Here is a 12,066-nt window from a genome sequence, read left to right on the forward strand (position 1 = left end):
CATGAAACATTAACTTTTACACACGTAAGCTCCTACAATATAAATATTTAAAATCCAAATGTGTCACAGATCTGTATGTATCACCAATGAATAATTATTTAGAAATGATGTATTTACTTTCGTTTTTTTTATGTGTTATGCTTAGTCTATTTTTGATTGTAGGCTATGTGTAAATGTAAATGTTTCATATTGTGTTTTTTCAGTCTAGACTCCAGAGGATGAACATCTTATATTTGTATTTTTTACCGTTCGTAAATTCATCTTGTGAATTAAAAAAGCTCTTATACTGTTATAAAATTACATTTCGATTTGACTAATTTTGTAAATCCAAAACATACACATTTATTTTGAAATATTAAAACGGATGTAGTGTTTTTTATTGTCTCTTTACAACTAGTCTTAGCAGCAGCAAGCATGGATGACATCGAGCAATGGCCAGAAATAGAGAAAGTAGCGTTAGAGAAGAGACGTGAACTGGTTTTCCAGGGTGCAGCTTTCGATGAAAGGATTGCCTCAAACGGGGGGCTCTGCTCGGCTATCTACACCCTCAAACTGCTGAACTATCTGGAAGTTAGCCAGTGCCCGAGTTTGACAGAGATCCACGAGGACATCCAACATCTGACCAGCCTGCAGAGCCTCATCTTGTGCAGGAACAAGCTCGCCTCCTTCCCGAGTGTGGTCGGTCAGCTCAAGTCCCTGAAGGTCCTGGATATTTCAGCCAACAACCTGACTGTTTTACCCGAGGGGATCACCCAGTTGAAGGAGCTCAACACCCTCAATGTGAGCTGCAACAGCCTGGAGGTCCTGCCAGAGGGACTGAGCAAGTGCACCAGGCTCTCCACCATCAACATCTCCAAGAACAAGATCACTGCTTTCCCTGCTGATTTCTACTCCGAGAAATTGGACCTCCTCAGCATGCTGGTCGCCTATGACAACTCCATTGAACAGCTGAGTGGAGATGTTCACAAGCTAGCTGCTCTAAAGGTGGGCCGGATGCTATTGTTAGCTCTTATACCATGTCATCTTTTAGTGGCTAATTGTGCTTCTGGGTGAATAAAATGTACGCCGAATTAAAAAGAAGGTTTCACTTTGTGTAGGGTGTGTCTGGAATTATAACCAACAAAGAGTCATATTTGCTTATATGCAATGCAGCACAAACATTTTATTTTTTTGTCCAGAGTTTGGTCGGTAACCTGCCATAAATGACTTATCTATTTCATGTTAATGCAGTAGGTCTGGATGATATGGAGAAAAGGTTTAATAATAATGATTTCCCAAAATATTAAGCAATATAATTTTAGAAAAAGAATCACCTGTATATTTTGGATAGAATGAAGTGGGTAAAGGCAAATAATACAACAGTTAGGACATTCTGGTAAGTACAAAAAAATACATACATTTGCTGTAATGCAGCCTTTTAAGCTACCAACTTTTATACAATATTCTGAAATCGAAAATGTAAGAAGATATCTATTCTCATATCAAGATTTTGATATAATTATGATATATTGTTTTTTCTTAACATAACATTAAACTTTTCAGAGTTCAAAACTAAACGTTCGCCCTTTTTATTTCTTTCCAGATGCTGGACCTCTCTAACAACAAGCTAAAGGAGATCCCGCCCGAATTGAGTGACTGTGCCAAGCTTAAGGAGATCAACTTCAAAGGCAACAAGTTGAGTGACAAACGTCTGGAGAAGATGGTCAACGGCTGCCAGACCAAGTCCATTCTGGAGTACCTCAGAGGAAAAGGAAAGGGAAGACAGGGAGAGGAAGGAGCTGACGCGGAAGGGGGTCGCAAGGCGGACAAAGGTAAACGCCAGCAGAGGAAGAAGAAGGATAAGGGGGCAGAGGATGAGGTGGAGGAACTGAACAAGATGGTGGTGAAGGTTCTCCACGTTTCGGACACTCCTGAAGCACTCACGGTGACAGTGAGTTCAGAGGTGAAAGATGTCCGACCGTACTTGGTGTGCTGCATTGTCAGGGGCATGAACCTCAAATCTGGGAACGCTCTTAAACGATTCCTCGTTGCTCAGGTAAGATCAGACACCTTACAAGGGTGTGCGCTTTGGACAATTTTCTTAGTTTAGCATGACTAATAAAATAAGTGTGCTGTGTTGTCACCAAAAAAGTGTCACCTCTTGTTTTGCCAGACAAAGCTTCATGATGACTTATGTGGTAAAAGGACCATCGCGACCATTGCAACTCATGATGTGCAGCTTATTAAAGCTCCTCTGGTGTATGATGTCAAACCACCTACACAGCTGAAGGTACGCTAACGTAGATTCATGTCAATTTCAGTTCAGTTGCTTTGTGCTCAAATATAATCACTGTAAAGCTCTCCAACAACATATCCATCTCACAAAAGACGGCATTGTTTTTTAGGTTGTTTCGCTGGGTCGGAAGGAAATGACTGCTGTCGAGCTGATAAGACAGCTTCAGCTGGAGGCTGACGAGCTGAGGAAGCAGAAGAAGAGGCAGAACGTCACCGGCCTGCACAAGTCAGTATTACTTCTGACTCTTCTCTTCTGTAGGAAAAAGTGTTATGAAATATCTTTATTGGTTAACTACAAGCTTGAGTCAAGGGAAGAAAGTTTTGGTAAAAAAAACCTTAATGTTGAAAACCCATTAACTGTTATTTCAAAATAAAATACCTTATTCGTAACATTAAAGTTAAGGTAAGCAGTTTTATTTTTGGTGTCACTTTTTGTCATGGTGTAATTAAGTCAAAGACCACTAGACTCCTACACCTGCTCATGGTTCTGTTTTCAGTCTTTAAAAAATGAGGGAAGACTTCAAGATAATTTTCTGAAACAAAAGTTTCTGCTGTTCTATAAATAGAGAATGGCCTTCAGGTGATTGAAAACCTGAATGGTGGAAAAGTTGCTATTCCAGCATAGGCGTCAACTGCCAACACATTAAAGCAACCCAAAAAGGAAGACGTACTTAGGTTATTATGAAACATTTTTCCCAAAATAACTGCCTACCTCAGCTTTAAAGTGGTTCACCAGACCTCTGTACAACGTGCTTGCTGCTGTAACACATGAGGGCAGTGTTAGTATGTTGGACGACAGCTTAAGTTTGTTTTTATTAAAACCTTTGTGTTGAATGAGCAATGAGTTGTAGGCTCATTTTAAGGCAACATCAGCCAACAATTCTGGATGTAGTTATCAGTGTGGGATAAAAAAGAAAATGCTGAAACATTTTGAGATAATATTGATCAGTTGATCTTAATGGTAATAATAGACATGACTGATTAATAACATTATGTAAACCGCTTTTTTCAATCTTATTAATGCTTTAATTAAAGTCACTTGCTGTTGGTTTAAAAGACTATTCAGGAAGCCGACACACACTAAATGAAACCTGCAAATCAAAGAATCTTAAATCTAAAGGCTGAATTGAATGTAATCATTTCTTAACAGCATATAACCTGCTATGTGTCTGTTACATTTGCTAAAGCCCTTTCATAATGCTGTCTCAACTATTTTGTGTTTTCACAGATACCTTCAGCTTCTGAAGGGAAAAGAAATGTATCCCTGCCTTGTGGATGCAGAAGGACATGTGATCTCTTTCCCACCTATAACTAACAGTGAGAAAACCAAGGTGTGTATGTCTATTTTGAAATCATAATTTGTACTTTCTCTAAAGACTTAAATAAGGTGTAAAATAATAACCCCTTACACATCCCTCATGCCACATCGACCTGTAGCTTACAGTTTGTCTCTGTGGAGTTATATAATCAGCTGATTTGATTTTACAGATCAAGAAGACAACCAAGGAGTTGTTCTTGGAGGTGACAAGTGCAGCCAGCCTGCAGACCTGTAAAGATGTTATGGATGCTCTGATTGTGGTAAGTGTGGCAGTAATCCTACAATTGTTAACTTTCTTAAAAATCTAACAATACCAATATTAAATGTTGTTTTGCGTACATTTAGTTTTTTAAATTGGAAAGTTTTTAGATAAATAAAAGGGCAGGCAACCTTAACCTAGCAATCTCATTTAAATTAAACTGTTAGCCATTATTGTCTATCTTACATTTGAGAATTTGTAACTTTTTAGTAAATCCTTTTATTTATTTTGCATGATTAAATGGTGACCGGACTACATCCTGAAAAAAGTACCCGTGCAAATCGATTTTGGAAATGTGAATTGTTATAAATCTAGAAATGTTTTTTGTAATTGTGAACCAACAAATTAGTGGAATCTCTACATTGTTTAGACCCTTTTTCTTTCTTCTTTCATTCTGTTCTGTATGACGTTCTGACAATGTGAAAACAGTTATATTCAGGCAGACAGTATGAGAAAAATAAAGATATTTCTGAAAATGAAAGCATGTAAACATGTTCTAGAGGAAACCTTCAATACAATTATGAAACAAAAAAATGTTGAAATGTATCCTTTTAATTTCCATTTCTGGTTTCATCACAGAAAATGGCGGAGTTGAACAAGTTCACGGCGGAGCATCAGGAGGAGGCTGGTTCAGACGGGGAAGGGGACGGCCCACAAGAGCCGGAAGGCAGCAGCGAGACCTCCAGTGAACTGATCGTCCAGCAGGTCCGCACGTTGGACCAGGACGGGAGCCTCAAGGTCGTCTACCCGTCCAAAACTGACCTCTGCAGCGCCATCAGCAACCTGACTGTCGTTTGGTAGTCGTTGCTGTGGATAACCTCTGATGTTTACACTCATTCACATGCTGCATGAAGTCATATTAACAGGTGAACATTGTGGGACATTAAGGCTAAGGTTTGACAACATGTAACAACATTACATCCTTTTTACTTCAGGGAGCACAGAAATCTGATCCATGATTGACGTGTTGCCTGTTGACGAATGTTTTTGATTTAAGCACAGCTTTTTGAACCACATAGTTATGTTAATAAATCATTTTTGCTGCTTTCACAAAAGCATGATATGTCAACATTTGTGCAAATATCCAGGTTTTTGTATTATTTACAAAATGAAGGAACGTTGTCTGTTGGTAAAAATATTTTTGTTCAATTAACATTGACTTTAACTTGGACTGGTGACTTGTGAGACCATTTGTTCACCTTGCAGTAAATATTGGCATTTTCCCTTTAAGCAGCAGCAAAGAATGTCTGACTTAGACTTAATAAAATATACTCCTTCTTTAATTTATTTTATTTCATATGCCACACACACACAGTGTTTGCTGTTTAGCTACAGATTCTGTAGGTCTGAGTGTTCTTGGTTTAGCCATTGTAGCTACAGTGCTAATGCTAACTGCCAAAGGTGAGGTGACGTGCAACAACATTAACATTAACCTTTCTGTTGGTCGCTTGTTAGCAGACCCTTCACGCGATGGCATAGCGAACAGGTACAGGCAGGGCCCATAGTGATAGCCCTATAGTTTAAATCTACTACCCACAAATAAACATATGGACATGGTTACTATTTTTTTTTAAATGGTAAATATATTTAGGAACCTATCAATGTGATTTTAAGTGTGGGTGGACCTCAAATCCTCTAGGGGGGTCCAGGGGCATGCTCCCCCAGTAAGATTTTTTTTTAATTTTGGAGTTAAATGCATCAATCTGGTGCACTTTGAGGGGCAAATAAAGAGACTAGATCTATGGAAACACCTATATGAAACAGAACTGTATACATTTCAATAATCATAAAATCATGGCCATAACCAATAAGATACCATTTCCAATATGAAAAAAACACTGAAACTTGTTTATTTATTTATTTTTGGTTCATTTATAGTTGTGAGTGTGTCCCTCCTCTCCCCCCTTCTCCTCTTTGAGACAGCAGCAAAGACTATTTTTAGCTCTCAACAAGTTTTAAAAGTGTATCTTACCTTTTTTCACCTAGTTAACTTTTTATTTTGTATTCATGCATATTTTACTAATCACTACCCCCTCAAATGGAAATATGTGTTTACATAAATGGTGACCAAACCGTTTGAGACCCACTGAGAACTTAGACTAAGTTAACTATCTAAACACTCAGAGAGTCCTTTACCTCACCTGAGCTGAGGTTATCCCGAGCTTGAATGACACACAGACCAATCAAGGGCTTTGATTTATGATCTGTATGACAGTGGCCATGTCGGCAGGCCACATCATGTAGACAGCCAGTCACCCTGTGTGAGGCAGGCCACTTAACAGGCCAGGCCATCGGGAAACCCCCCGGTCCTCCCGATGGCCAGTCTGGGACTGGGTACAGGAGGCGTAGAGTGAGGGATTATTGTCCACAAGTTAAACGATCGTAGCTGGCGTCGTGGTCACGGACGAATAATACAAAATAAATAATAATAATAATATAAAATAAATGGGTCGCAAAATATACTTGGGCGGCCGTTAATATACCTGGGCGGCCCGCCCAAGTATAGTCTATGTGTGGGAAACCCTGAGATATCTAGAACAGTAATTAGCCAATATTTCGGACATTTCTCTCATGAACACATTGATAAGCTGACACATTTATTTAAGAATGTTTATTTAAAAAGAGGAAAACTTTGAGATGCACCATTTAATTTCCATGGGGTTTTCTTTCTTCTGATATTACAGGAATATCAGTATGTTAAGAGGTTTATTGTTTGGAAGCTAATCCCGACGAAGGATCTGCGAAAGAACAGGAAAAATGATTTTAGACAACTACTTGAATATACTGATAGCATAACAATGATGGCCTTTTTTTTAAATACACATTTAGCAACTTTCTGTTGTAGCAGAAGTGTGGTAGCAACACTTTGTAGACATGTAAGATACTTACACAAGTGTAAGCCACCTCCAGGTACTTGTAAGTGCCGCCACAAGGGTCTCCAAACTCGGAATTGGTTGCACTGATAGTGCAGCGGTTTTTTCCATTGCAGCTGTGGATGGAGTGACATGAGTGAATAGACCCAGGCCAGGAGCATATCAAATCTGATTTGTGTCAGCCTCTTTATATATACAGTCTATCGTGTAAACCTAGGGAGATTTCATATATGTTCAAACTAAATCACAGCCTTTCCATCAGCAAGTATTGTATGTCACAATCATTTTTGCAGATTGCTATTTTGCGTTATTAGCTGCGTTATAAGCCACTTCCAGGTACTTGTAAGTCTGGGGACAACCCCTTCCAAACATAGAGTTTGTTGCAATGATAGTACAGCTGTTTTTTTCCATTGAATATGAAATTTGATGTGTGTAAACCTAGAGGTGTTTCTTATACTGCATAGGAAAATCCAAACACTCATACAGACTATAACATCTGTCATTGAAATGTTTGCAGATTGCTGCTCCAATCGTAACATTTTTCTAACTGCCTGAGGTATAATAAGCATATACAGTATTTATATATATACAGCATTTCATAATCACTATAAGGTCAAGAATCCTAATACTACTAATTTATTTCATCACTCACATTTGCAAGGATCCTTGTGTTAGTGTATTATTCCCAAAGTTACCATACATAAAAACAATTTTGAATGCATTATAACTAGAATCACAAACTGCTTTGAACAGATTATAACAGATTATATGTACTGCATAGTCGTTTCTTGTAATGTGCAATGTTTTCCTTATAGCAAAGTCTCTGCAGCTTTACCTGTCTGCAACTAAGTGAGTAGGGCTGGAGCAGGCAACGTTTTCAATATTTCTAGCGGGCCATTGGTAAGAACATGTGGTCTTGTCATGGCGTCCATAGTGAGCACCGTAGACAAATATAATCTGTCCTTCATCTATAAAAAAAGAACACAAACAATTGGCAGCACAGTAAAATAGAAATGTATTGTAGATTTAGAGATGTATTTTCAATATCATTCTGCCCATACCATAAATCCACCATAAATGTAAAAAATATTGACAATGATTACCGCACTGGAGGTGTGCCAAAGAGCCCTCACATGTAGCAAAGTGAACTGTCAAAATAAAATGATTGAATGATTAGACATTACACACTATAATATTTTATAAAGCTTTGTTTAGTTGCAGAGATGTGACTCACTTGCTGGCAAGCAGTAGTAGGTGGTTTCCAGGTATGTGGCGGTCCCAGGGCAGGGATCAGAATTAACAATGCCACGGACCTTTAGTTCACACACCCTCCTGCCGTTACAGCTGTAGGAATCAAATAAGGCGTATATTTACAGGGCACGCTTCGTCGTCCGACTAACGAAGACGGACGATTTCGGCCTGGTGTGTCTGGGCCTTTAAGCCCGAGAGACCCCGGTACCGGGGCACTGCCGCAACATCTTGCAGGAAACAGTGTCTGAGGGCATGTTCATTTAATAAACTATGAATGTTTTTATATCCATGTAACGGGAAGAAACTCATCTAACTGATCTTTTTTTTTTTTTTTTTTAAAAAAAAGAAAACCCACAATGCTCTGAATTAGCAACGAGCGAAAAATGCTAACAGATTACTGCCCCGAAAATCACTCACAAAACCTTATTATTTATCTTTTCTTCACATCCATGACATTGTTTCACATCGTGAGGTGACACAGAATTGAAGGGTACCCTCATTATCACTGAATTATACGAAATCGCGATGTTATAAACAAAAACAGACATCAAAGCATGTGGCGCTAGGTAGCTAAAAATGCTAACATGATTACCTTGGCTCTGTAGTCTCTCCAAAGTGGTCTTCAATGGCATTAAAACGATAAAAACGCTGCTGAAGTTAATCCATAGGTTAATCAAATGTGTCTGTGTCCGTTTGAAATGATTTCTGATAATCCATGAGCAATGAGACTGCTTTTCCGTTTCTAGATGTCAGAGCGAGAGATAGTTTCACTCTAATGCAAAATTACATGCGCAAAGCCCTCACCTTTTTGTTTTATAACGAGTGTGTGTGGGGGACTCCCCCTTCGATTCTATTGGCTCTAACGGTCAGAAAGAGGTGTCAACCATCAAAATCGACAAAGGGGGGCCAGAGATATGGAAAAAAAACAATTTCCACCCAAATCACCTCAGAGGTGGAGTGTGTTTGGCTAAACCTCTCTAAAAAGGTCAAATGTCACTTGTTTTGCATCAATCTTGATACAGGGTACTTATTATATGTTGTACTTTGGATTTCTAAAGCTTTTAGTCTACCTTACCATCATCCAAGGGTAGTTTTCACTATAAGTAAAAAATAATTTTTGGACGGACACTATAATTTACAGTTTTTTACAATGTAAAATCTGAATTTTCTTTAAAATAAAAAACATCTATATTGTTCTGACTTTTCTACTTCCAACTCACAGTTTTATTATTACTTTGAGAAAAAAGATTATTAATTTAACCCTTTTAGAAGGGAAGATATTGTCATTTGTTCTGGGAATGTCATTTTCGAGCCTGAGACCTGAAAAACAGGCTCAGGGCTTAACAGGTTAAATACTGGTATGATTATTTAAACCAGAGAACATAAGTATATTACAAAGATTCATTGTGTCGTGTATTCTGGTATCTACCAAAATAAAGACATTGTATAGTGTTCATAACAGTATTTTAATTTAATAAATAGCTATTTAATATAATAAAATACACAGTAACAATACAATAATTATACAAATAACAACCAACCTGCAAATCAACCTATACATCAAAATAAATATATTATCTAAAACAGGTGCAATTGATTTAAAATAAAAGTAATAAATACAATTCAATATTTAAATGGTAACAAAAACAGTAACACTATGTATGATAAGGAAAAGGCAACAAAGACAGTGTTTTTTGTTTTTTACTTGTTCATGTCCAAAATGTTTCCCGTTGTGTAGCGTCCAGCCTTTCCCAATCTGGCCTGCATTTCTGTCTGTTGAAGCCACTTCTTGAAGCAAACTGAAAAGAAATGTACAGATATAAGTACACTGTAAAAAGAAAACTTGACATTTACGTTAACATTTGGGCTGCTGTGGTTGCCAGAACTTGACCGTTAAAGTATAATACATTACAAATTACAGTTGGTTGGCATAGACGTTACAGTCAACAATTGCTTATGGTGAATTACAATGGCAAAAACAAATAGAGCTAGTGTACACGGTGTAGCTGTATTATCTGGGAAATAGAAGAATCGGATCAGGATTCGGTATTGGCAGACAATCTATATCAAATGAATCGGATCATTATTAGCATCAGCATTTGATCACCTTTGTCGACTTACAGCCTAGATACAAAGATAACTCCACTCCTCTCCTACCACTCTTACCTCTAATAATCCTTGGTAAAACTAGTGTCCGAGTCATAGGGTCCAGAACTGACTGAAGACATGTGGAACAGAGTACAGGCATGGTTCCATGTACAGGAAACTGGAATTTGAACAGGTGTTTTCATCTTTTCTGCCTGAAGATTCACAAGTTCTTGATCAGGTGTTTGATGTGGGCTGGCATGATCCTTTCTGCAGCGATAAATAAAGAAAACAAATAAAACATTTTTAATAATAGTAATGATGGTAACAACAATAATATTAGTATAACTATTTATATAGCACTTACACAATTGCAAAGTGATTCTCACAACAAAAATAAAGAACAAAACAATATCAACAATACAAAAACAAATTATTATAGGAATGTTCAGAGACAAAAAAATTATAAACATTCTAAGAGGCCGACTACAAAAGGTAGACTCAATGGCTCTTGATGACATCAATGAGCAGTCCCAATAGATGCTGTTGTATAAAAATAAATAGAATAGGTCCAGATTTCTTCTATTTTGTGTTGGATGATTTGTTTGATTGATTGCTGATGGATGTTAAGATGTGTTTTACAATTATAACAAAAAGATTATTGTAATTGGAATCAAAAAGGTTGCAAATCATAGTTTTAATAACATCACTAGCAATATAGGGTTTATTCAACAGCAGTAAAGCATTAAGTTGCTAAATTAACGTACACTGAACTGTAAAACAACTTACCACTATAGGCTCTGATCAGAAGGGTTGACTAGTAGGACAGCAAAGAGGTGGAGGAGGTCTATGTCATGTACAACCATTGGTAGATATTACACCTGAAAGAAAGATAAGGGAATGCTCTGGTTTTCGGACAAAATTAACATGGGATCACTCCCGTCACCGGACGTACTTCGTCTCACTGGAATATTAACGGTCATAGTGAATATAAAATCGTCCCCATGTATCTGGCCAATGACGGGAGAGTTTTGAAAGAGACAAAACACTGTTCCATACATTTAAAAACACTTAAACAATTAAACAATGTTTACCCCAGGATTCAGGCACCTTCCCTGGCTTGTAAAGTGCAGTTATGCGCCCTGGAGGTATTGCACTATTTACAAAATGTATACCCAGGATTCAGGCACCTTCCCTGGCTTGTAAAGTGCAGTTATGCGCCCTGGAGGTATTGCACTATTTACAAAACTTATACCCAGGATTCAGGCACCTTCCCTGGCTTGTAAAGTGCAGTTGTGCGCCATGGAGGTATTCTGCTATTTACAAAATGTAGCACTCTGTTTATTTCACACTTCCAGGAGAGAGTCCGGCAAAATCCCGTCTCTTTGCCGGCCTACAGGCCCCCAAAGGACGGCCCAGAGACCTCCAAGAGGTCTCCCTGAAGTGGGGACTCTGTTTATTTCACACTTCCAGGAGAGAGTCCGGCAAAATCCCGTCTCTTTGCCGGCCTACAGGCCCCCAAAGGACGGCCCTCTTTGCCGGCCTACAGGCCCCCAAAGGACGGCCCAGAGACCTCCAAGAGGTGTCCCTGAAATGGGGACTCTGTTTATTTCACACCTCCAGGAGAGAGTCCGGCAAAATCCCCTCTCTTTGCCCGCTCACAGACCCCCAAAGGACGGCCTAGAGACCTCCAGCACCAGTCCCTAACAGTGGGACTCTGTTTATTTCACACCTCCAGGACAGAGACCGGCAAAATCCCCTCTCTTTGCCCGCTCACAGACCCCCAAAGGACGGCCTAGAGACCTCCAGCACCAGTCCCTAACAGTGGCAGTCTGTCACATAGCAGGACAGCTGAGATGAGACGTGGCTTCTTCCTCCGACCTGTGAGGAGGGGGAAAGAAGCCAGCCAGGGTGATCACTCTTGACCTAAAAGAGTTGTGATGACCTTAGCCTTAGGCATGAAGCCGGGTTAGGGCGTAACCCAGCTGAACTGCCATCTCCTTGGA

The 12,066-nt window shown here is 38.9% G+C and overlaps 2 protein-coding genes across 2 annotated transcripts; one reads left to right on the forward strand and one right to left on the reverse strand.

Annotated features, from left to right (window-relative positions):
* Positions 1-389: 389 nt before the first annotated feature.
* On the forward strand, positions 390-5,129 carry lrrc47 (leucine rich repeat containing 47). The gene is made up of 7 exons (XM_034145353.1): positions 390-984; positions 1,583-2,035; positions 2,153-2,269; positions 2,385-2,500; positions 3,503-3,605; positions 3,763-3,852; positions 4,431-5,129. Exons 1-7 carry the CDS (start codon positions 415-417, stop codon positions 4,650-4,652), a joined length of 1,671 nt encoding a protein of 556 aa, XP_034001244.1. The 5' UTR covers positions 390-414; the 3' UTR covers positions 4,653-5,129.
* A 1,352-nt stretch (positions 5,130-6,481) lies between these two features.
* LOC117494324 (L-rhamnose-binding lectin SML-like) lies at positions 6,482-9,688 on the reverse strand. The gene is made up of 6 exons (XM_034145170.1): positions 9,681-9,688; positions 7,959-8,068; positions 7,828-7,872; positions 7,560-7,692; positions 6,741-6,840; positions 6,482-6,589 (listed from the first exon to the last, which is right to left on the reverse strand). Exons 1-6 carry the CDS (start codon positions 9,686-9,688, stop codon positions 6,572-6,574), a joined length of 414 nt encoding a protein of 137 aa, XP_034001061.1. The 3' UTR covers positions 6,482-6,571.
* Positions 9,689-12,066: the final 2,378 nt, after the last annotated feature.

Source organism: Trematomus bernacchii, unplaced genomic scaffold, assembly GCF_902827165.1.
Source record: "Trematomus bernacchii unplaced genomic scaffold, fTreBer1.1, whole genome shotgun sequence".
NCBI lineage: Eukaryota > Metazoa > Chordata > Actinopteri > Perciformes > Nototheniidae > Trematomus > Trematomus bernacchii.

Excerpts from the sequence above, each read along its gene's own strand:
- lrrc47 (XM_034145353.1), top strand. The coding sequence starts at position 415 with ATGGATGACATCGAGCAATGGCCAGAAATAGAGAAAGTAGCGTTAGAG. Across the intron at positions 985-1,582 it reads ACAAGCTAGCTGCTCTAAAG|ATGCTGGACCTCTCTAACAA; the intron begins GTGGGCCGGATG and ends ATTTCTTTCCAG. Across the intron at positions 2,036-2,152 it reads AACGATTCCTCGTTGCTCAG|ACAAAGCTTCATGATGACTT; the intron begins GTAAGATCAGAC and ends TTGTTTTGCCAG.
- LOC117494324 (XM_034145170.1), bottom strand. Across the intron at positions 7,873-7,958 it reads CTACTACTGCTTGCCAGCAA|TTCACTTTGCTACATGTGAG; the intron begins GTGAGTCACATC and ends TTATTTTGACAG. Across the intron at positions 6,841-7,559 it reads ACTCACTTAGTTGCAGACAG|CTGCAATGGAAAAAACCGCT; the intron begins GTAAAGCTGCAG and ends CTCCATCCACAG.